Here is a 16,820-nt window from a genome sequence, read left to right on the forward strand (position 1 = left end):
ATACCCACTTTATTTCATAATTCATAATATTACTATTAGCTGTTATGTTCTACAGTTTCATCCAGATCGGTTTCCATTTGTGTCAGAGACCAAGCAACATAAATGATGAAAAGAAATATCCAGACAAATAACCCCATGGAAAACAGATCCCCCAAATCAGCAACCTACTCCTCCATCTTTTGCACTGTCACCCTGTCACCCCTACGGTGGGGGCGGGGTGGAACCTTCCATTGTTGTCATTGAGCAGGGATTTCACCACTTGAGGGAGCAAACCCTAAATCACGTGACTGCAGGCGTTGGACGCCGTACAAATACGGAGCAGGTTTGCTGTACCTTGTATTGATCACGTTGACGAGCCGGCGGGATTTAGAGCAGCGGCCGACAAAAACTTTCTTCAAAACAACCCCACTATGGTATCTGCCAGCGCAATGCAAGTGTCTGCCATCGTTGTATTATTTGGCTGTGTCATATCTGGAACCTTGGCTTGTTTTATCAGGAACTGCCCACCCGGCGGTAAGCGAGGCCTAGACATGAGTGGACACAACGCACGGGAGGTGAGTAACGTTGCCCTTTAGATACCTCTACCCAGCGTCTTATCACAACCTGCTGATATCCGATATATCTTCATCGTCTTCTTCTTAATTTTATGTTCCAAAAAAGGCGTCTGCTTGTCGTAAGAAGCGACTAACGGAATCGGGTAGTTAGGTTCGCTGACTTGGTTGACACATGTCATCGGTTCCCAATTGCGCGGATCAATGCTCCTGCTGTTGATCCATTGGAATGTCTGGTCCAGACTTGATTATATACAGACAGCTGCCATGTAGCTGGAATATTGCTGAGTGCGGCGTAAAACTCAACTCACTTACTCGCTCACTCACTTAATTTTATGGTTATTGCACAAGGATATTTGGGTACTTGAGGATTTTATTAATACACTCTGTTGTTAAATTTGGTTTTAAGTTTCTTGTCTGGGTTTGAGATAAGCTTGATATATCTTCACCTTCTTCTTCTTCTTACCCTTTTGGCCAATGTACACTTTGCTAATTTTTTTTCTTTGTAGGTTTGAGATAAGCTACATCTATCTTTCCTTCCTTTCCCCTCCATAACCGTCTGGTCAGTGATCTCGCAGTTGTTGGTATTTTTTAATTTGATAGAATTAATTCCGTTGGTACATTTCTGTGTAAGTTTCTTGTCCGAGTTTGAGATGAGGTTTAATGATATCCTGTCGTTTGACACATCTTCACAGGTGCATATCTTACAATGTTCATATCACGCACCGTAGATACCCGAGATTTCGTTTATAAGTGTGCTGGGTGTAGCTGAAGTCTAGATTCTGAATTTCTGGATTAAACGTTTCGGTTCCCAGCCTTGCCGGAGGTTTCTTTGAGACCTTTAAGTGCAAGTAACGGAGTTGTTTTTCTCATGGATGTCTTATCAGAACTGATTTAAAAACTGTTAAAAACTGAGCAAGAAATTACATCAACTATTTATCTACAAATTACGAAACTGAATGCTTGGCTGGGAGAACAAAATTACTGTTACCTTTTAAAATTCAGTTGATGTTCAACCTTTTCAATAACATTCGTTCGAGTTCAAAAATGTCCATTGATGCCAAAGACATTTTGCGGTTTCGTGGAGACGTTTTCCGTGTTCCTTTAACTTCGTGGAAAGGGAAGTAATGCATTCGCTTTGAAAAGGTTCGTACGCCCTTATCAATTTTTTCACTAAAGATATTTTTAAAATGCTGTTACAAGGCAACAACACGCGTTTGATAAAACATCAGCACATTCTAAATTATGATGTGTTTAACATAGAAACTTCCTTCCTGACCGATTAGCATGAATGTGCTGTAAATGATCTTCCACCATATTTAGCGTCTGGAGCCTGATTACCGTCAGGTAGGAAGAATCAAAACGGGTTATACCGAGGAACCGAACGAATAGGAACGAATATATACGGATATATACCTTTTCAGGCTATATTCACATATCGCGTTAGCAGGTGCTCATTAGCAGGTGTGTACGTGCGTATAACTTCATACGTACGTACTGTGTGAATTAACGACTTTCATCTTTCTGCCGGCAACTTCTAATATTACATTCAGGGTCTGTCGTTAAAAGATGTTTACAAAGCTCGCCATTAACGTGTTCATAGGTCAATGAATGTATGTACGTCCATGTACGGGGCTCAAATTTTTGTTGATCTACGCATTACTTGCCCACTCGATTTTGAAAACAAACATAGTCAACTTGAATTTATTTTATCCGACACCTGAAGTCATTCTTACAAATGGCTGTATTTAGTTAGGAAATACGTTTCCATGCGGTGCTTAGATAGTCAAATACATTGTATTAGAAATCATATCAGACCTTCTACTCCCGCTTTTCATCTCTAATGATACTGTCAAAATTGGGATATTTTCTAAACGTGCACAAACTGTATTAGAAGGTTAAGCTAACACGTCCCTTTCTCGATTGTCACGACTAAATTAGTTGAAAGCATTGCATAAAAAATACTGCGGCATGACAACATCAACTCTTTTGATAAAGCCAATTACAGTCTGATACTGTTAAACTCAACGCCACTGCAGTTAAGAAATATGCTAAGCGATGCAGTAGTCAACGCTGCGTCCAACACAACGTCATGACTTGTTGACGACGCTGTTCACAAGAGTACCTATCAAGTAGAATATGCCGCGAGCAAGTCAGATGACATTTGGGTTCTTCATATTAATGAAATGCAATATGTCGGCATCCCATTAATATGTAACAGCATCCTTTGGGGCCTGTTCCCCTGACCGTCAACAAAAGAAATACATACTTTGGTCTTTCAGAAATATAATTAACAAATGTTTTTGCTAATCATTCCACATTGGCCGAGTATGAAACCATACACGGGAACAGAGAAGGTTAGAATCCCATGTGGCTGATGGTACTATTGACATTAAGACGGGATCTTCAGCGTCTTATGATTCTCAATGAGGCTATGCGTCATACTCCAATCTACACTCAAGCCTGTGTATATTCATTTCTTTAAGCGTTATGTTATCGTAAGGCTACAAAGCTGTTTATATGAAATGCTTCAAAAATAATATAAATCTCACTCATGGTAATAAGAAACATTGAGGGTTCCATGTTCGAAACGCTTCCCGTAATAGGTCGCTAAGTGGATTGGGTGGTCAAACCCTGTGATTGTTGATTGTATGTCATCTTATCTCGACGTATAATCCTCTACGCATGGTGTGCCTAGCCCACTTTGAATATGTGCATATCACCATGATGCTGCTAGAATGTTAACTATCGGCAGTATACAAACAAACCTAGTCTAGAATACCAAACTGAAATATGATAATTCCATTGACATTAAATCTATGTCGTCATCCACCATGAAAAATATGTCTTGATAATCTGTCAAATTCTATTCCACTGGGCATTAAATGCGACCTTGCGGTCAGCATGTGAAATAGTTTCCAAACTTTGCTAGCCGGTCTTGCGCGATTTAAAAGTGCATTATAACTTAACAAGTGGGGCAGAGTGATGCATTTACAAAATGACCCCTCGACAAATCACTAGTGACTGATTTGCCGACCCGACAGGATTTTTGCTAGCCACGGGCTAGTGGGCCAGTGGCTTTTTCGCACACTGACTGATTTGTAGAATTAGAAATGTATCAATAAAATAAGAATGTTTCATGTGTGCTATTTTGAATTACACAAGAATGCATAATATCTCAGATTACACTTAGTAAGGTGCTCATTTTAGTAGTTTGTCGGATCACATCCGGGATTTAAACCCAATGTGGAAGTCCCGGTGGTTGAACGGGTTAGGCGCCTGGCTTTGTGTGCTGGCAATTAGCTTCCAGACTGGGTGGTAGAGAATCGCGTTGATACATTCGTTGATCTTGTTCACGGGGTTAACGTCGAGAATGCGCATAGAAGATTTCAGTCCGTGACATTGTGCAGTTTTAATTGTTAACATGAGTGTCAAGTTCCACCTGGGTGTTCTCCTGTCAGCATGGCTGCTTGACTTCCGTACAATGCAACTTTCATACAACGCGTGTCCTCCGGTCGTTTCACAGCCTGGGGTTTCCAAAACTCGGATATCAACAAAGCATTAATATCTCAATGGCGAAGTCGTGTAAACACTATGTTGCTGATAAGGGACATTAGGTGCGTCTTGGTATGAAGTGGTTATGCGGTTAAGCTTGTATTATCATAATTAATGTCGTGTGATCGTGCGTGGTGACACACGATTTTATGGACAAGTACCGCTATACTTAACAGTAACGTCATGGAGCTTGATCAGACTAACCAGTGATCAACGACATGAGCTTCAATCCACGCAGTTGGGATACGATAACGCACGTCAGCCAAGTGAGCGAGCCTGACGACTCAATCCCGTTAGTCGCCTCGACTAGATCAATTCTCACCCGGATGCCCACGATTCTTAGAACTGAAGACCATAATCTTGATCATGCTACGTGCATTTCATGATATTTCTACCTTCTTTCTACCTTCTTTTCCCAAAGACTTATGCTATAAACATAACAGAATGAGCAGATAGCATTTTTTTTCAAATACAGTTTCCTAGTAAGTTTTTTCGATTGTTTAACAGCAGTTTGTAAATAATCGTGCCTAGACAGAAAAATCCAATCATTTCTATCATGAGCATCGACAGTGCCTGTTTTGCCTATAGGTTAAGGCAGCGCACAGGGCAGAGTCAGCAATTGTGAGCCTTGGTTTATCCGAGACGATGAGACAGCCCGGTGGTAAAAACGTCCGCCCATCACGCTGAGGGCCCCGGATGATATAATGTCGGAGGCCCATTTCCGGTACCACCGCAGTGATATTAACATTCTAAAAGCGGCGTAAAACACCACTCATTCACTTTCTTTGTCGGCATCACTCTCACGCCTCCTGGAGCACAAATAAATTCGTACAACTGGAAATTGTGGCGTAAAACCAAACCTTTGACCTGCGAAGCCCATAAATGCAAAGTTGCATCCGGTCGTCGAGTAAATGGAACATAGTCCTGATAAATATACCCATACCCCCCATGAGATATTCACCCGGAAACCCTCGGAGATGGCCACAGAAAGTAGGTCGACACTTGAAGCCCCCGTCTTAAGCAAATATTCCTAGAATAGGGTACTTAGCGTTTTTTGTTTGAAGTTATGATGTGAAATACGATACACCTGTTGCTTTGTACTTGTTTCAAGTTTAAAGGCGATGTGATGTCTTTCGAACGCTGTTCATGGTCGATGAATTGCGACGAATCATATCTTCGTGAATATTAGTATGTCGCTCTACAGGTCGAAGGACAAACTTACCTGGCCTCTTGGTTAAAGCGTTCGCCCGTCACACTAATGATCGGATTCGCTTCCTCACCTGGATACAATATACATGGTGCCTCCCCCAGTAATATTGCCCGAACATTACTCCTTGATGAAACAATTTTGAAAACAACTGTCGTCGACGGTGCAGTTTTGTGTGAATATAAATAGGTTCAGTGATAAATGAGTGAAGAAATTAATTCGAAACTATAATGTATTTAAAATGTAAATATGTGAATAAATGAATCAATATGTATTGGTTTTCAAATATTTGTGTCAGCGATATCCATCAGTAGCTGTCTATAATGCAATAATTATTCATTTCTTGAAAGTTTTTAAGCCAAAACAATTTTTTATCATGTTTTGGCAGTCTTTCATTGTTTACTTCTGGCCAGTATATGGTTGTCTTATGGGTAACTTAAAATGTTTTAACTGAAAACGAGAGTTATAGTTTCTCTTGCTTTCCAGCTCGTGAGATTCGTCAGTTCTCCTCTCTCTATTGCAAGAACAGAGAGTGAACTGTCAGTCAACCCGTTCCCCAACTGTCGCAATTCTATGTTATAGTATGGGAGTTACGATCACCGTAGCGCTACGATTGTCGCAAGTCTGTGTTATGGTATGAGAGTTACGATCACTTTAGCGCTACGATTGTCACAAGTCTCGGTTACAGTATGGGAGTTACGATCACCTTAACGCTACGATTGTCGCAAGTCTTTGTCATGGTACGGGAGTTACAGTCACCTTAGCGCTACGATTTTAGCAAGTCTGCGTTAGAGTAAGAGAGTTACGATCACCTTGGCGGTACGATCGCCCAGTGAAATGGGGGACTGCTATTTTAGGGTAGTTAATTTGCCCATAAACCCATTCCAAGAGTAATCGACTTAAGTTATGTGAATGCACATTGTAGGACATGTAATATGTAATGAATACTTATTAAGCAGGAATTAATGTGTGTGTGTGTGTGTGTGTGTGCGCGCGCGTGTGTGTGTGTGTTATTTTATACTGGAGCGTGTACTTGCCCCAAGGGACGAATACAGACAGTCAGTCCGTCAAAAAAGTGTCCATCTGATCCTCATTATAATCAGCTTGTTCAACAAGCATGTGTAATATCCATTGATCAAATTTCTCATGTTGAGATGCATCAAGGTGGGGTGCGAAAGCAAACGGCTCTCATCAGTGGGTGAGTGAGTGGGTACGCCGGTTTTAGCAATATTGCATCAATATATTCACTCATTCATTCACGACGCCATAAATGGACTTAACATATTTTTTGTTAGAAATGAGTCCAGTAATTTTAAATTATCTACAAACCTGAAGCCCAAACACCATGATTACTCAGGCCAGCTGATTAGCCTGTACTCGGTGTATTCTCCGCGGGGAGTATATACGTGCTAACTTGCTTGTAACATATAATGAAGTCAAGTCACGTTATCCTCATAGGGAGTAGGGGAAGCCCAATGGTGGCCTAGCCCGGTGGTTAAAGCTTTCGCGAGTCACTCAGAAGACCCGAGTTCGATTCCCAACATGGGTACACCTATTTACTAGTAATAATAATACTGCTAACTTCTTCTCATAGAATTGAACGCGATGCTGTTCTCTGACGTCACATTAATACCCTGATAGAATTGTACTTTTAAGTCTGCTACTAAGACCAGACATCCGCCTCTCAGGTACCCATTTTAAACAGTTGGTAGGACTGTGTGCAATGTGGACGGAGTGCTTTGCCCAAGGACACAACACAGTGAGACGCAGGTCACAAATTTTTGGTGTCTCCCGCTCAGGACCTTTGGCGTGAGAGACCAGCATTTTAAACCCACCACTGTGCTCCACACACAGTTTCTGGTGTTCCCTCGCCTTGAGATTGGTGAAATACTGCTACATGCGGCATAAAGCCATACTCACTCACATCACTACCTTAGTTACCTAGCAAGTGATGAGTTAACATATGCAAGTTCAAACAGTTATTACTCAATAATGGCTCAGAAATACGTAATATTTTCCTCCACCTCATATAGATAATTGAGAGTTTATAAAATAGGACTAAACAACATTTTGTTAATATACTATCCCCAAAACAAACACATAGGTGATTCGTATTTTTTAAAATCTATTGATTACCTATTGTGTTCAAACAATCGTCAAAATATGTGTTGATAGCAAACTGTGTTGATAACATGATTTTACACAACTGCACAAGTAAAAAATCGATTGTATCCGAAATGTTGATTTTGATGAGATTTCTTACAAGGATTAGAAAGGCATCGCCACAACGCAACAAAACTCACGTCACGTCTTGACTCTGCGACACGGAAAGTCGCCATTGAAAGAATGCATGCTCGAGATCTTCTGTTGCCAGGCGTCTGAATGTTAGTCTGCGCAAGATATCATGGCTTGCAGTTCGTTGCAACCAAACAGGTACAACAAATGACCGTCCCCGTACAGGCAGACCTCGAGTTACCATTGGAGCCCGAGATCGGTACATCCGGGTACTACAATTGCGTGATCGTACTGCCACGGGTGAGAGCACAGCAGCCAGGGTGTCTGGACTCCAAAGGATATCCGATTAAACTGTACGGAACAGGTTGAAAGATATTGGTCTGAGAGCCAGGAAACCCGACGTCGGGGTCGTGCTACGTCATGACCATCACGTTCATCTCCGGTATCTAAAAGTATCCACTTGGTTGTATAGGCATTACCCACTTCTAAACTGGTGTAAACTTTCATGCACTGCATGCTGAACGTCTGTCTCAGTTAGTGTTGATACTAGTCATAGACTTGGGAGAGAACATACATTAAGTCGTAACGATTATTAGCTTACAACTTGGAAAGCCGCTTTTAGCAATATTCCAGCAATATCACGGCAGGGGACACCTGAAATCGGCTTCAAACACTGTAGCCACGTGGGGAATCGAAGTTGGTGCTCAGAGCGACCGGCCAACGCCTAACCCACATCCCCTACTTGTCAGTGAAAGTCAGTGTGCATCAACACCAACAGAGACAAACAGGTGATATCCAGAACAAGCGTTTTAGGTCCTATTTATTCGCAATTATTTACATAAAATAGATTAAACTATGACGTATTTTGGAACTATGATATATCTGAAGCTATTTCGGAGGTATGAGTGAGACACACAGGCACACGCACGGTTTGAAGAACGCGAACGTAGGTATGCTTCAAAGAACCGTTTGACATCACCTCACCAATTTAGTTAAACTTTTCCATTGTTTTGTATATTCTTGTAATAACTGAAAAACTATACGAAGAGCTACATGAGCTCATTGCTATGATGTCTGGCAATATTTCTGTAGCATTAATCATTTGTTATTAGAAGCAGGATTAGTCATTAGAACAATCCAGACAAATAACATCTCGAATTTCTATTGCGTAGATCCTTTCCGCGTCAAAGAACAAGTTCTAATTTTATCTAAGGCGAATCTCATACTCAAAACTAGCATAAATACCTCTCTCGATTCGGTCCATGTAAATGAGGACCAAATCAAGAGGAATGAGTGAGTGACTGAGTTTAGTTTTAAGCCGCTTTTAGTAATATTTACACAATATCATGGGGAGGGACACTAGAAACAGGCTTCACTAATCGTGCCCACGTGGGATTCGAACCCGTGTCGCTTTAACCACAGGCTGCCCTAGTCAATCAGTAAAATGGCGAACATCCTGTGAGATATCGATATAACGAAATACGAATGTGAGGAACATAATTCACCAGTTCCTTAGAGTTCGCTATGATCATGTACTTACGTCAAATATCTATATTATTTTCGGCAGCTTGTAGAATACCGCCGTACTCAGCATTATTCCAGATGTAATGCGGCGGTCGAATCTGCACAAGTGATCGATAGCATGAGCATCGAATTGATGACCAACCAGATCGGTTATTCAATTGATCCCATCCTCGGTTTGCTGAGTGTCGGTGTTTGCAACCGGAGTCGAGTTCATCTTACGTGCTGTGATAATACCATCTTAAGGCTTCTTGAAACCATGCTCCCTCCCATCCTTCATCTAAAAAATAACTGCCCCCGTGTTTATTAACCGAGGGACCGATTAAAATTGATTGTAAAATAATCTTTGGGGAGGTTTATACCAATTATTCTTATAGTTAGAGTGTTAAACAGCGTGTTTACAAGGTACATTTCACTGTCTCACTCTTCTGACGTAGTGGCTAAAGCGTTCGCTTTTCACGTCAATGACCCGAGTTTGATTCCCCACATTAGTACAAAGCGTGGAGGCCATTTCTGGTGTCGCCGGGGCGGTGGTGTAGCCTTGTGGTTAAAGCGCCCGTTCGTCACGCTGCATTCATGGGTTCGATTCCCCAACATGGGTACAATTTGTGAAGCCCATTTTGGTGTCCTATACTGTGATTCAGCTGGAATATTGCTAAAAGCGGCGGCGTAAAAACACATCGCTTCACTCACTTTCTTGCTCGCACATATTCACTAAAAGCAATCTTCAACATTTGAAACCTCAAAGTGGCTTCAAGACGAGCTCATCAGGCAAGCTTATCATTGTCTTTGTACCTTCCGCAAACCATGGCTTTGGGCAAAGAAACCCAATTTTGTTCAACAAACGATGGATTGTTCTTGAAATCGTGAACAGAATGTGTGTTCTAAATCAGCAATGTATTGAACGAATTCACTCAGCATATTGCATGCTGACAATAAAAACTTTATTGAACAGTCTCATCAGGACAGTCTAAGACGAGGTCCGTTTAATGACTGTATCGCGAACAAAGATTCTACAAATATAGTTAATGAGAAGGTTTAATCACTTATTAATAGCATCAAAACTGCATAAAAGATGAAACAGTCTTCAGTCATGAAGGCATATGTTATCAAAAGGTTACATGTGAAATAGTTAGAATCCTGATTCGTCTAAGTTTATATCGTAATGGACCAGGGTGACGATTAGAACTGATCTTCAGTAACCCATGCGACTGACGGGACTGAGTAGCGTGCTGACTTGGTTGAGACATGTCATCGTATCCCAGCTGCTTGAATCGACGATCATGCTGTTGATCAGTGGATTGTTTGGCCCAGAGTCGATTATGTATAGACCATACAGTAGGAATATTGCGGAGTGCGGCCTTAAACAACAAACAAACAAACAACGTTCTAGAAAACTACTTTAGCGCTACGGCCGTCTGTCTTAAGGTATGGAAGTTAGGACTAAGATCTGTTTGTACAACGGCACCAGAAATGCATCATGTCAAGATGATTTAATTCGGGTGATTCGTTCTGAATGGTTCCACTCTCTGAAGTTCAAACATTGACGTCTAAACTTCCAAAACCAAGAGGCGTCGTATATTCCTAGATGGCAGAAAACTGGTGGCTTAGTGTCGATGAAGGCTCCTGACATTACGTCGATTATATTCTGTGTGTAACCTCTGACACATTAGTCACTTTCCGAATGGACTTCTTCGTAACACCACGTCTCCTGTCAAGTAATGGGTTCATTCAGCTCTACTGGAAGTGCCACAGGATGAGGGAGTACTTCCGCGTGGATGGCTACAGTAAGTCCGCCATCAATGCAAGTTGTCTGTCTGTGTTTCCGTCCAAATCAGAACCAATATGTGCATTTGTCTGTCATATCATCCTTACATGGTTTGCCAGACGGTAGTTGCCCATTCCCTGACTAGAGGATACATTCATTAATGGCGTGGCATAACGCCGATTGGAATTAATGTGATTTTACGCCGCAAATATTAGCATTATTTAAACTCCAAAATAGCAGCGATACCAGGCTAACGAATATGTGAGGATTGCCTGGCAGCAGTCACAGACACACGCAAAGGCATGTCAAATGTTCACCTGACTTTAGTTTTACGCCGCACTCAGCAATATTCATCTAAATGGCGGCGGTCTATAAATGATCGAGTCAGGACCAGGCAGTCAAGTGATGATCAACAGCATGAACATCGATCAGAGCAATTGGGACACGATGACACGCCTGACCACCCGATCCCGTTAGCCGCCAAGCATGGTTTCCTGAAGGCCAGTAGTCTAACCCGAAGCTTCACGGGTACCACCTGACGCAAAACGTTGAGCTCTAAGATGAGATAATGCTAAGACACATATAGGTACATCTCAGTAAAGAATTAAAGGACTTAAATGTAGGTTGTGCTCTGAGAGCGTGGGGTTTTGTCCTCAATAGTATCAAATGACACAATTCGTGACGCAGCAGTGTCGGACTCTGTGAATATAAAACCATATTAACGTATGAAAACACTTGCAGAACTTTGCACCATACATCCCTTTTAGGTTTCTGATTGTCCTTTCTCTAAATAAGTGAAGGCACTCAATCTTTTTTCAGCTCATTTGTTTTCAGTCGCTCCCACGTTTTGACCCCTCCGCGTCGCGCTGACATTTTAATCTTGAGATAAAGGCAACCCCGGCATGAAATCCTCCTAATCTAGTTATTACAGGTAAATGGACCTTGATCCGCTTACGACGTGTTTGCTTTGGTATATCAAACCTTAAACCTCGTCTCTTTGCCGATCCATTGTTGTCATCGAAATTACCACTTTCCATCACACGAAAGCATTTATTGTGATTCTTGTGTGTTTGAGTGTGTTGACATATTGATGAGATAATCAGATCAGTTGTTAAGCATTTAGAAATCAGACCATGATTTTGGCATTGTAGTCGTCTCTCCACATGTCACACACTCGTCAGTGTCCAGCTGACTAACATGCATGAACTTGGTACCCTGATAACCTCAACACAAGAGGCATACTGTACACGGTGGCAGACAAAGAATGATGCATTCATTTCATTAGATAGCGCTATTCAGAGTGGTAGACGGATGGTAAAGAGATATTAATGATGGCAATAATAAAAGTGATTTCTCTGCCCTCCCCACCACCCCCTCCAAACTCAACTTACATATATGTTCGAATGTATAGTGTAAAACATTTTAGGGTGTTCCGTCATCACACTGCACTTCTAGTAATTCGTATGGTTTGTTGGTTTGTTGTTTAATACCACACTCAGCAATATTCCAGCTATATGACGGGGGCCTTTAAATAAAGGAACATGAACTTAGAAACGGATTCGGGATTCCTCGAGATGCATGTATTTCTATATTTCTAGCATAAAATGACTACGTCAGGGAGATTCGTTTAGACCTATGCTTTTCTCTTTTCTTGGACCTCCTCAACACAGATCCCACTACTTCTTACTCACCTCTTGTACATGTATAACGTGAACTTATTGTCATTGGAGATACCATTTAAAATGAAACAGATTCTTGTTCAGTCATTTTCCAATGACACTGATTCCTCGAGATGCCAACGGCATCGATGATGAGTCAGCGTGGCAGGATTACTCATTACTCTTACTATTACTCATTACTTATTTGTCACATTTTTGTATTGCAATTTGTAAATATTGATAACAGCATTAATAACGATGATGATGACGTTCTGTTCGTGTCCATTGTATTGTGATGCAAATCACCAACAGGACCATCAGTATACTATCGAATTCCATTCTCAACTACATGGAAAGATACAACCTAAAATACCCTCGACAAACGCTTAGTCTCTGAATATATATAATTTTGACAGAAATCTAAACAAATGGAAAGGACCCCCAGTGATATTCGAGATTCAGAACCTCAGTAAATATAGACTTGTTTTATTTGGGGTTGAAGCACTACAAAACAGGGTTGCGAAGAAGGGGAAATCACGCTGTCCAGTGACTGTGTGGCAGACTAAAACTACCCATGAACATTACCACTTTAGCTGATGGATAGAGTGAGTGAGTGAGATTACTTTTAGCAATATTCCAGCAATATCGCGGCGGAGGACACCAGAAATGAGCTTCTCATACTGTACCATTTAGGGAATCAAACCCTTGTCCTCGGCGTGACGAGCCGACGCTTTAACCACTAGGCTACCACACTCCCCCTGGTTGATGGAAGGGCAACGATGGTAAACTGTTTACGTTTACCGGCACTTAGAGGAATATGTCAGTGATCTGCGCGTGTTAACGTGAAAGTTAACACCTGGGTAACAAAGCGTGGAAGGGCAATGGGTCTAAGGAGGGACAGACAGATGGATGGAGTTAAATATAGCCTAACCACTTAGCCGTCAACAAAAATGAGCCATTTGCACATGTAACCTGGTATTTTGCAGTAGTTTATTGTACTTTCGATTTCCTATTTACACGGATCGCGGATATTTATTGTGGTTGTAAAGAAGACAGCCTATTTCCGGTGGAGAGTTAGTCCACTTTGTGCCAGGGTTTACAGAAAGCTTGACGGCTTCATGCCGCTATCTTGTGTAATCCTCCTGTGCGTTCATCCTACTCATCAGTGCATTTTAAACACCAAGAACTACTTCGAGTATATAACGGAGAAATGGTGGTAGCGCATTTGCGATGATGTTGTAACATGCCTTAAACAAAGGAAGTATTATTTCTCTGTGTAACATTATTTACTACAGTTTGATCATTTGGATCAAACCAGACACCTAGACGTTAAGTAATATATACCACGATATCCCATTATTAACAAATGTCAGATCCCCAATACGACTGGTGCAGTTTATCCAAAGTCATGTTACTACATGAAATATCTGTATGGGCATGCTATAGACAGTTTTTATTCATATTTTTATCTTTCCGCCTTAACTATTTCAAAAGGGTGTTTGCACTGGATAAAAGCTACCTGCTCAATCGGTGGAAATCGTTACAAACAGACGGGTATGACTTTGTGCCTCTTTTATCAATATTGCAGCAATGTCAGGGTGGGGGACACCAAAAACAGCCTGCACACATTGTACCCTTTGGGGAACCGAACTCGGGTCTCCTGTGCGACGAGCGATGGTTTTAACCTATAGGCTACCTACCCGTGAAGGTCACGGGATAGCATAGGTCTTCAGCAACCCATGCTTGTCGTATGAGGCGACTAACGGGATCGGGTGGTCAGACTCGCTGACTTGGTTGACACGTCATCGGTTCCCAATTGATCGATGCTCATGTTGTTGATCACTGGATTGTCTGGTCCAGACTCGATTATTTACAGACAGCCGCCATATAGCTGGAATATTGCTGAGTGCGGCGTAAAACTAAACTCACTCACTCACTCGCTCACTCTAGGCTACCCAACCGCCTCGTCATGATGTCAAAAGGTAACGAAATGCCTCGTTACGTCTACACAGATGCCACAATTAATCATGTAATGTGTAACTTTTCTGAAATGTTGCGTTTTCTCATACTATTAACTGAAATGGAGACAAAAAAACTGATAACCATTGGTTTCCAGAATCGTTCATCCTCAGGCATTAACTACAACAAAGAATGATTCTGGGAATATGTTTCATATATGTACCTCCCATCTGATTACAGTGTACATTATAGAACAAAGGCGCTATCATATCTCGTCAAACCACAGATTGAGTTTTATGTCACATACAAGCTTACGACATAGAAATCCATTGGCTGCTGATGAGACATTGAAAAGTCCCCTAAGGCTCTTAAAAACCCATCCAACTGGCATTATCGACACATACTGACAACCTAGCTGTCATATTGTCGTTATTGATCGTCAAACAAGAGCGGAGTTCTATTGTCAGAACTCAAAGGTCAGTGAGATATACATGACACTTGATAAATGGGTGAAATTGTGTTTACTCAGGGCCCACTCTGTGCTAGGGTACATGCTGTGTGTATGGACGGGATTACAATAGAGGCTAGTAAAGCTATTGGGATCGGTGTTAAACATGAACTTCAGGACCTGTTGACTCCTTGCAGCGTCTAACAGTGACAGGCACGTGGAGCCGTTAATCTTACAGCACTCATTTCATTGATAATGTCATGTTAAACTCGGATCGTAGTCAAGTTAACGCTAAAATGTATTTGACTGGGTTCCATTCTAAAAATATTCATAATCCTTCATATCTTTGTGAAATATTTATCAGATATTAGATTGAAACCTTTTATATGCCATCTGATCTTACAAATATATTAAAAGGGTAACACGGCAAAGCTTTTATTTATACTATTATAATTATTTACGTATTTTAAGCAAAGGCAAGAATAACATGTGTTAGGAGTCGATCTGCCAAATTTAATCTTTATCATTCTTTACTCTTTGTGTGTGTGTGCGTGCGTGCGTGCGCGTGTGTGTGTGCGTGTGTGTGTAAAGCAGGCCATGCTAACACTTTTAGTAAACACCATCTCAAAATTGTCACCTGCGTCGCATCGTATACCCACACTGGAGTCAGCTTCGGTAGCCCGTGTGTTGTAATGAACCCGCTGCTTTTCCACTGTATCCCCGGGGCTTGTGGCAGGTCATGACTTCAGTTGTCCACGTGCTACCTCAGTATAAGATATCGCCATGTTGTATTGTGTTTCCTGCGTTCAGACAGTTCATATGTCTGTTTATATGTCAGGTGAAACACTCGTACTTAGTGTACGCGGAAAATCTAAAAGCAATATTTAAATTTTCTTAGCTTAATTTTAACATTTTCATCCTGAAACTTGGAACTGTTTTTTCTGCTATCATCCGTTTCAAAAGAAAATAACGGACCTTGTACTGAGAACACATGTACATGAGAGAAGATCCTTTCTGAATCCATGTTTTAAGTGTCGAACATATTTTATTCATATTCCATCATCATCTCATTTGTGGAACACTTTCTTTAAATATATATAATATAGCAATAGTATAACAACGACTTGGCGTGCTCAAGGAGCTCACATTATAACCCAAGCTGCCTGTTAGGCACTGGAAGGTTACTAGTCATATGACGTATCACACCGGGTACCCAGTGACTGCTGGGCGAACAAAGGCAATTTGTGAAGAAACTCACTTGACGAGAGTGAGATCAGATGAGTTACGTGTGTACATTTCTTTTAAAGGTGAAACCGGGAACATATTTGTTTCTTATTTCAAGTCATGTGTTCAGGATGAGAATTATAATTGATTCGTATTCTGTATCATTAGTTCGTATCTTGAACATTTTTCTTTAGAATGGGAACATATTTGCTCCACATCTTCTACCGATTCCTGGGGCAGAATTTAAAATTCGAGTTGAGGACACATTTGTTTCATAATCTATGTCATTACACATTCTTTAAGAAATAAAAAATACTGGCTTCAGGGCTTCATATGATGTGTCATTATCTCCCAGCCGAATCAAGGGCGACAGTAATCGCCCTCCGTACACGAGCCTTGTATGGCTTGTACTGACGTAACTTCGAGAGAAGGACTATACTTGGCGAGCAAAGTCTACTTCCTGTAGCAGTTTCCAATTATTTATGGAAACGTAAGCTATATTTATGATACTGATTACTGTACTGTAAGTCACGATTCCGAGTGTCTGTAGTTTGTTGAATACTGTATGTTCCATGCTTCTTTTTGTCAGTGCCAACATTATACTACAGGAATAGGTTCAACTCTTCAACAGGGATACTTTGTATTCGCATGAATAAAAATCAGTGAAAATGTACCTATATGAAGGTAATTTTCG

At 41.2% G+C, this 16,820-nt stretch overlaps 1 protein-coding gene across 1 annotated transcript in view; it reads left to right on the forward strand.

The window, feature by feature from the left end:
• The first annotated feature begins 291 nt into the window (after window positions 1–291).
• LOC137265345 (conopressin/neurophysin-like) overlaps window positions 292–16,820 on the forward strand; it is a 30,666-nt gene continuing 14,137 nt past the window's right edge. The window contains exon 1 of the mRNA XM_067800730.1: window positions 292–554. Within this exon, the coding sequence (XP_067656831.1) occupies window positions 411–554 (144 nt within the window). The 5' untranslated portion in view covers window positions 292–410. The remainder of the gene's footprint in view (window positions 555–16,820) is intronic.

Source organism: Haliotis asinina, chromosome 15 (genome assembly GCF_037392515.1).
Source record: "Haliotis asinina isolate JCU_RB_2024 chromosome 15, JCU_Hal_asi_v2, whole genome shotgun sequence".
Lineage (NCBI taxonomy): Eukaryota > Metazoa > Mollusca > Gastropoda > Lepetellida > Haliotidae > Haliotis > Haliotis asinina.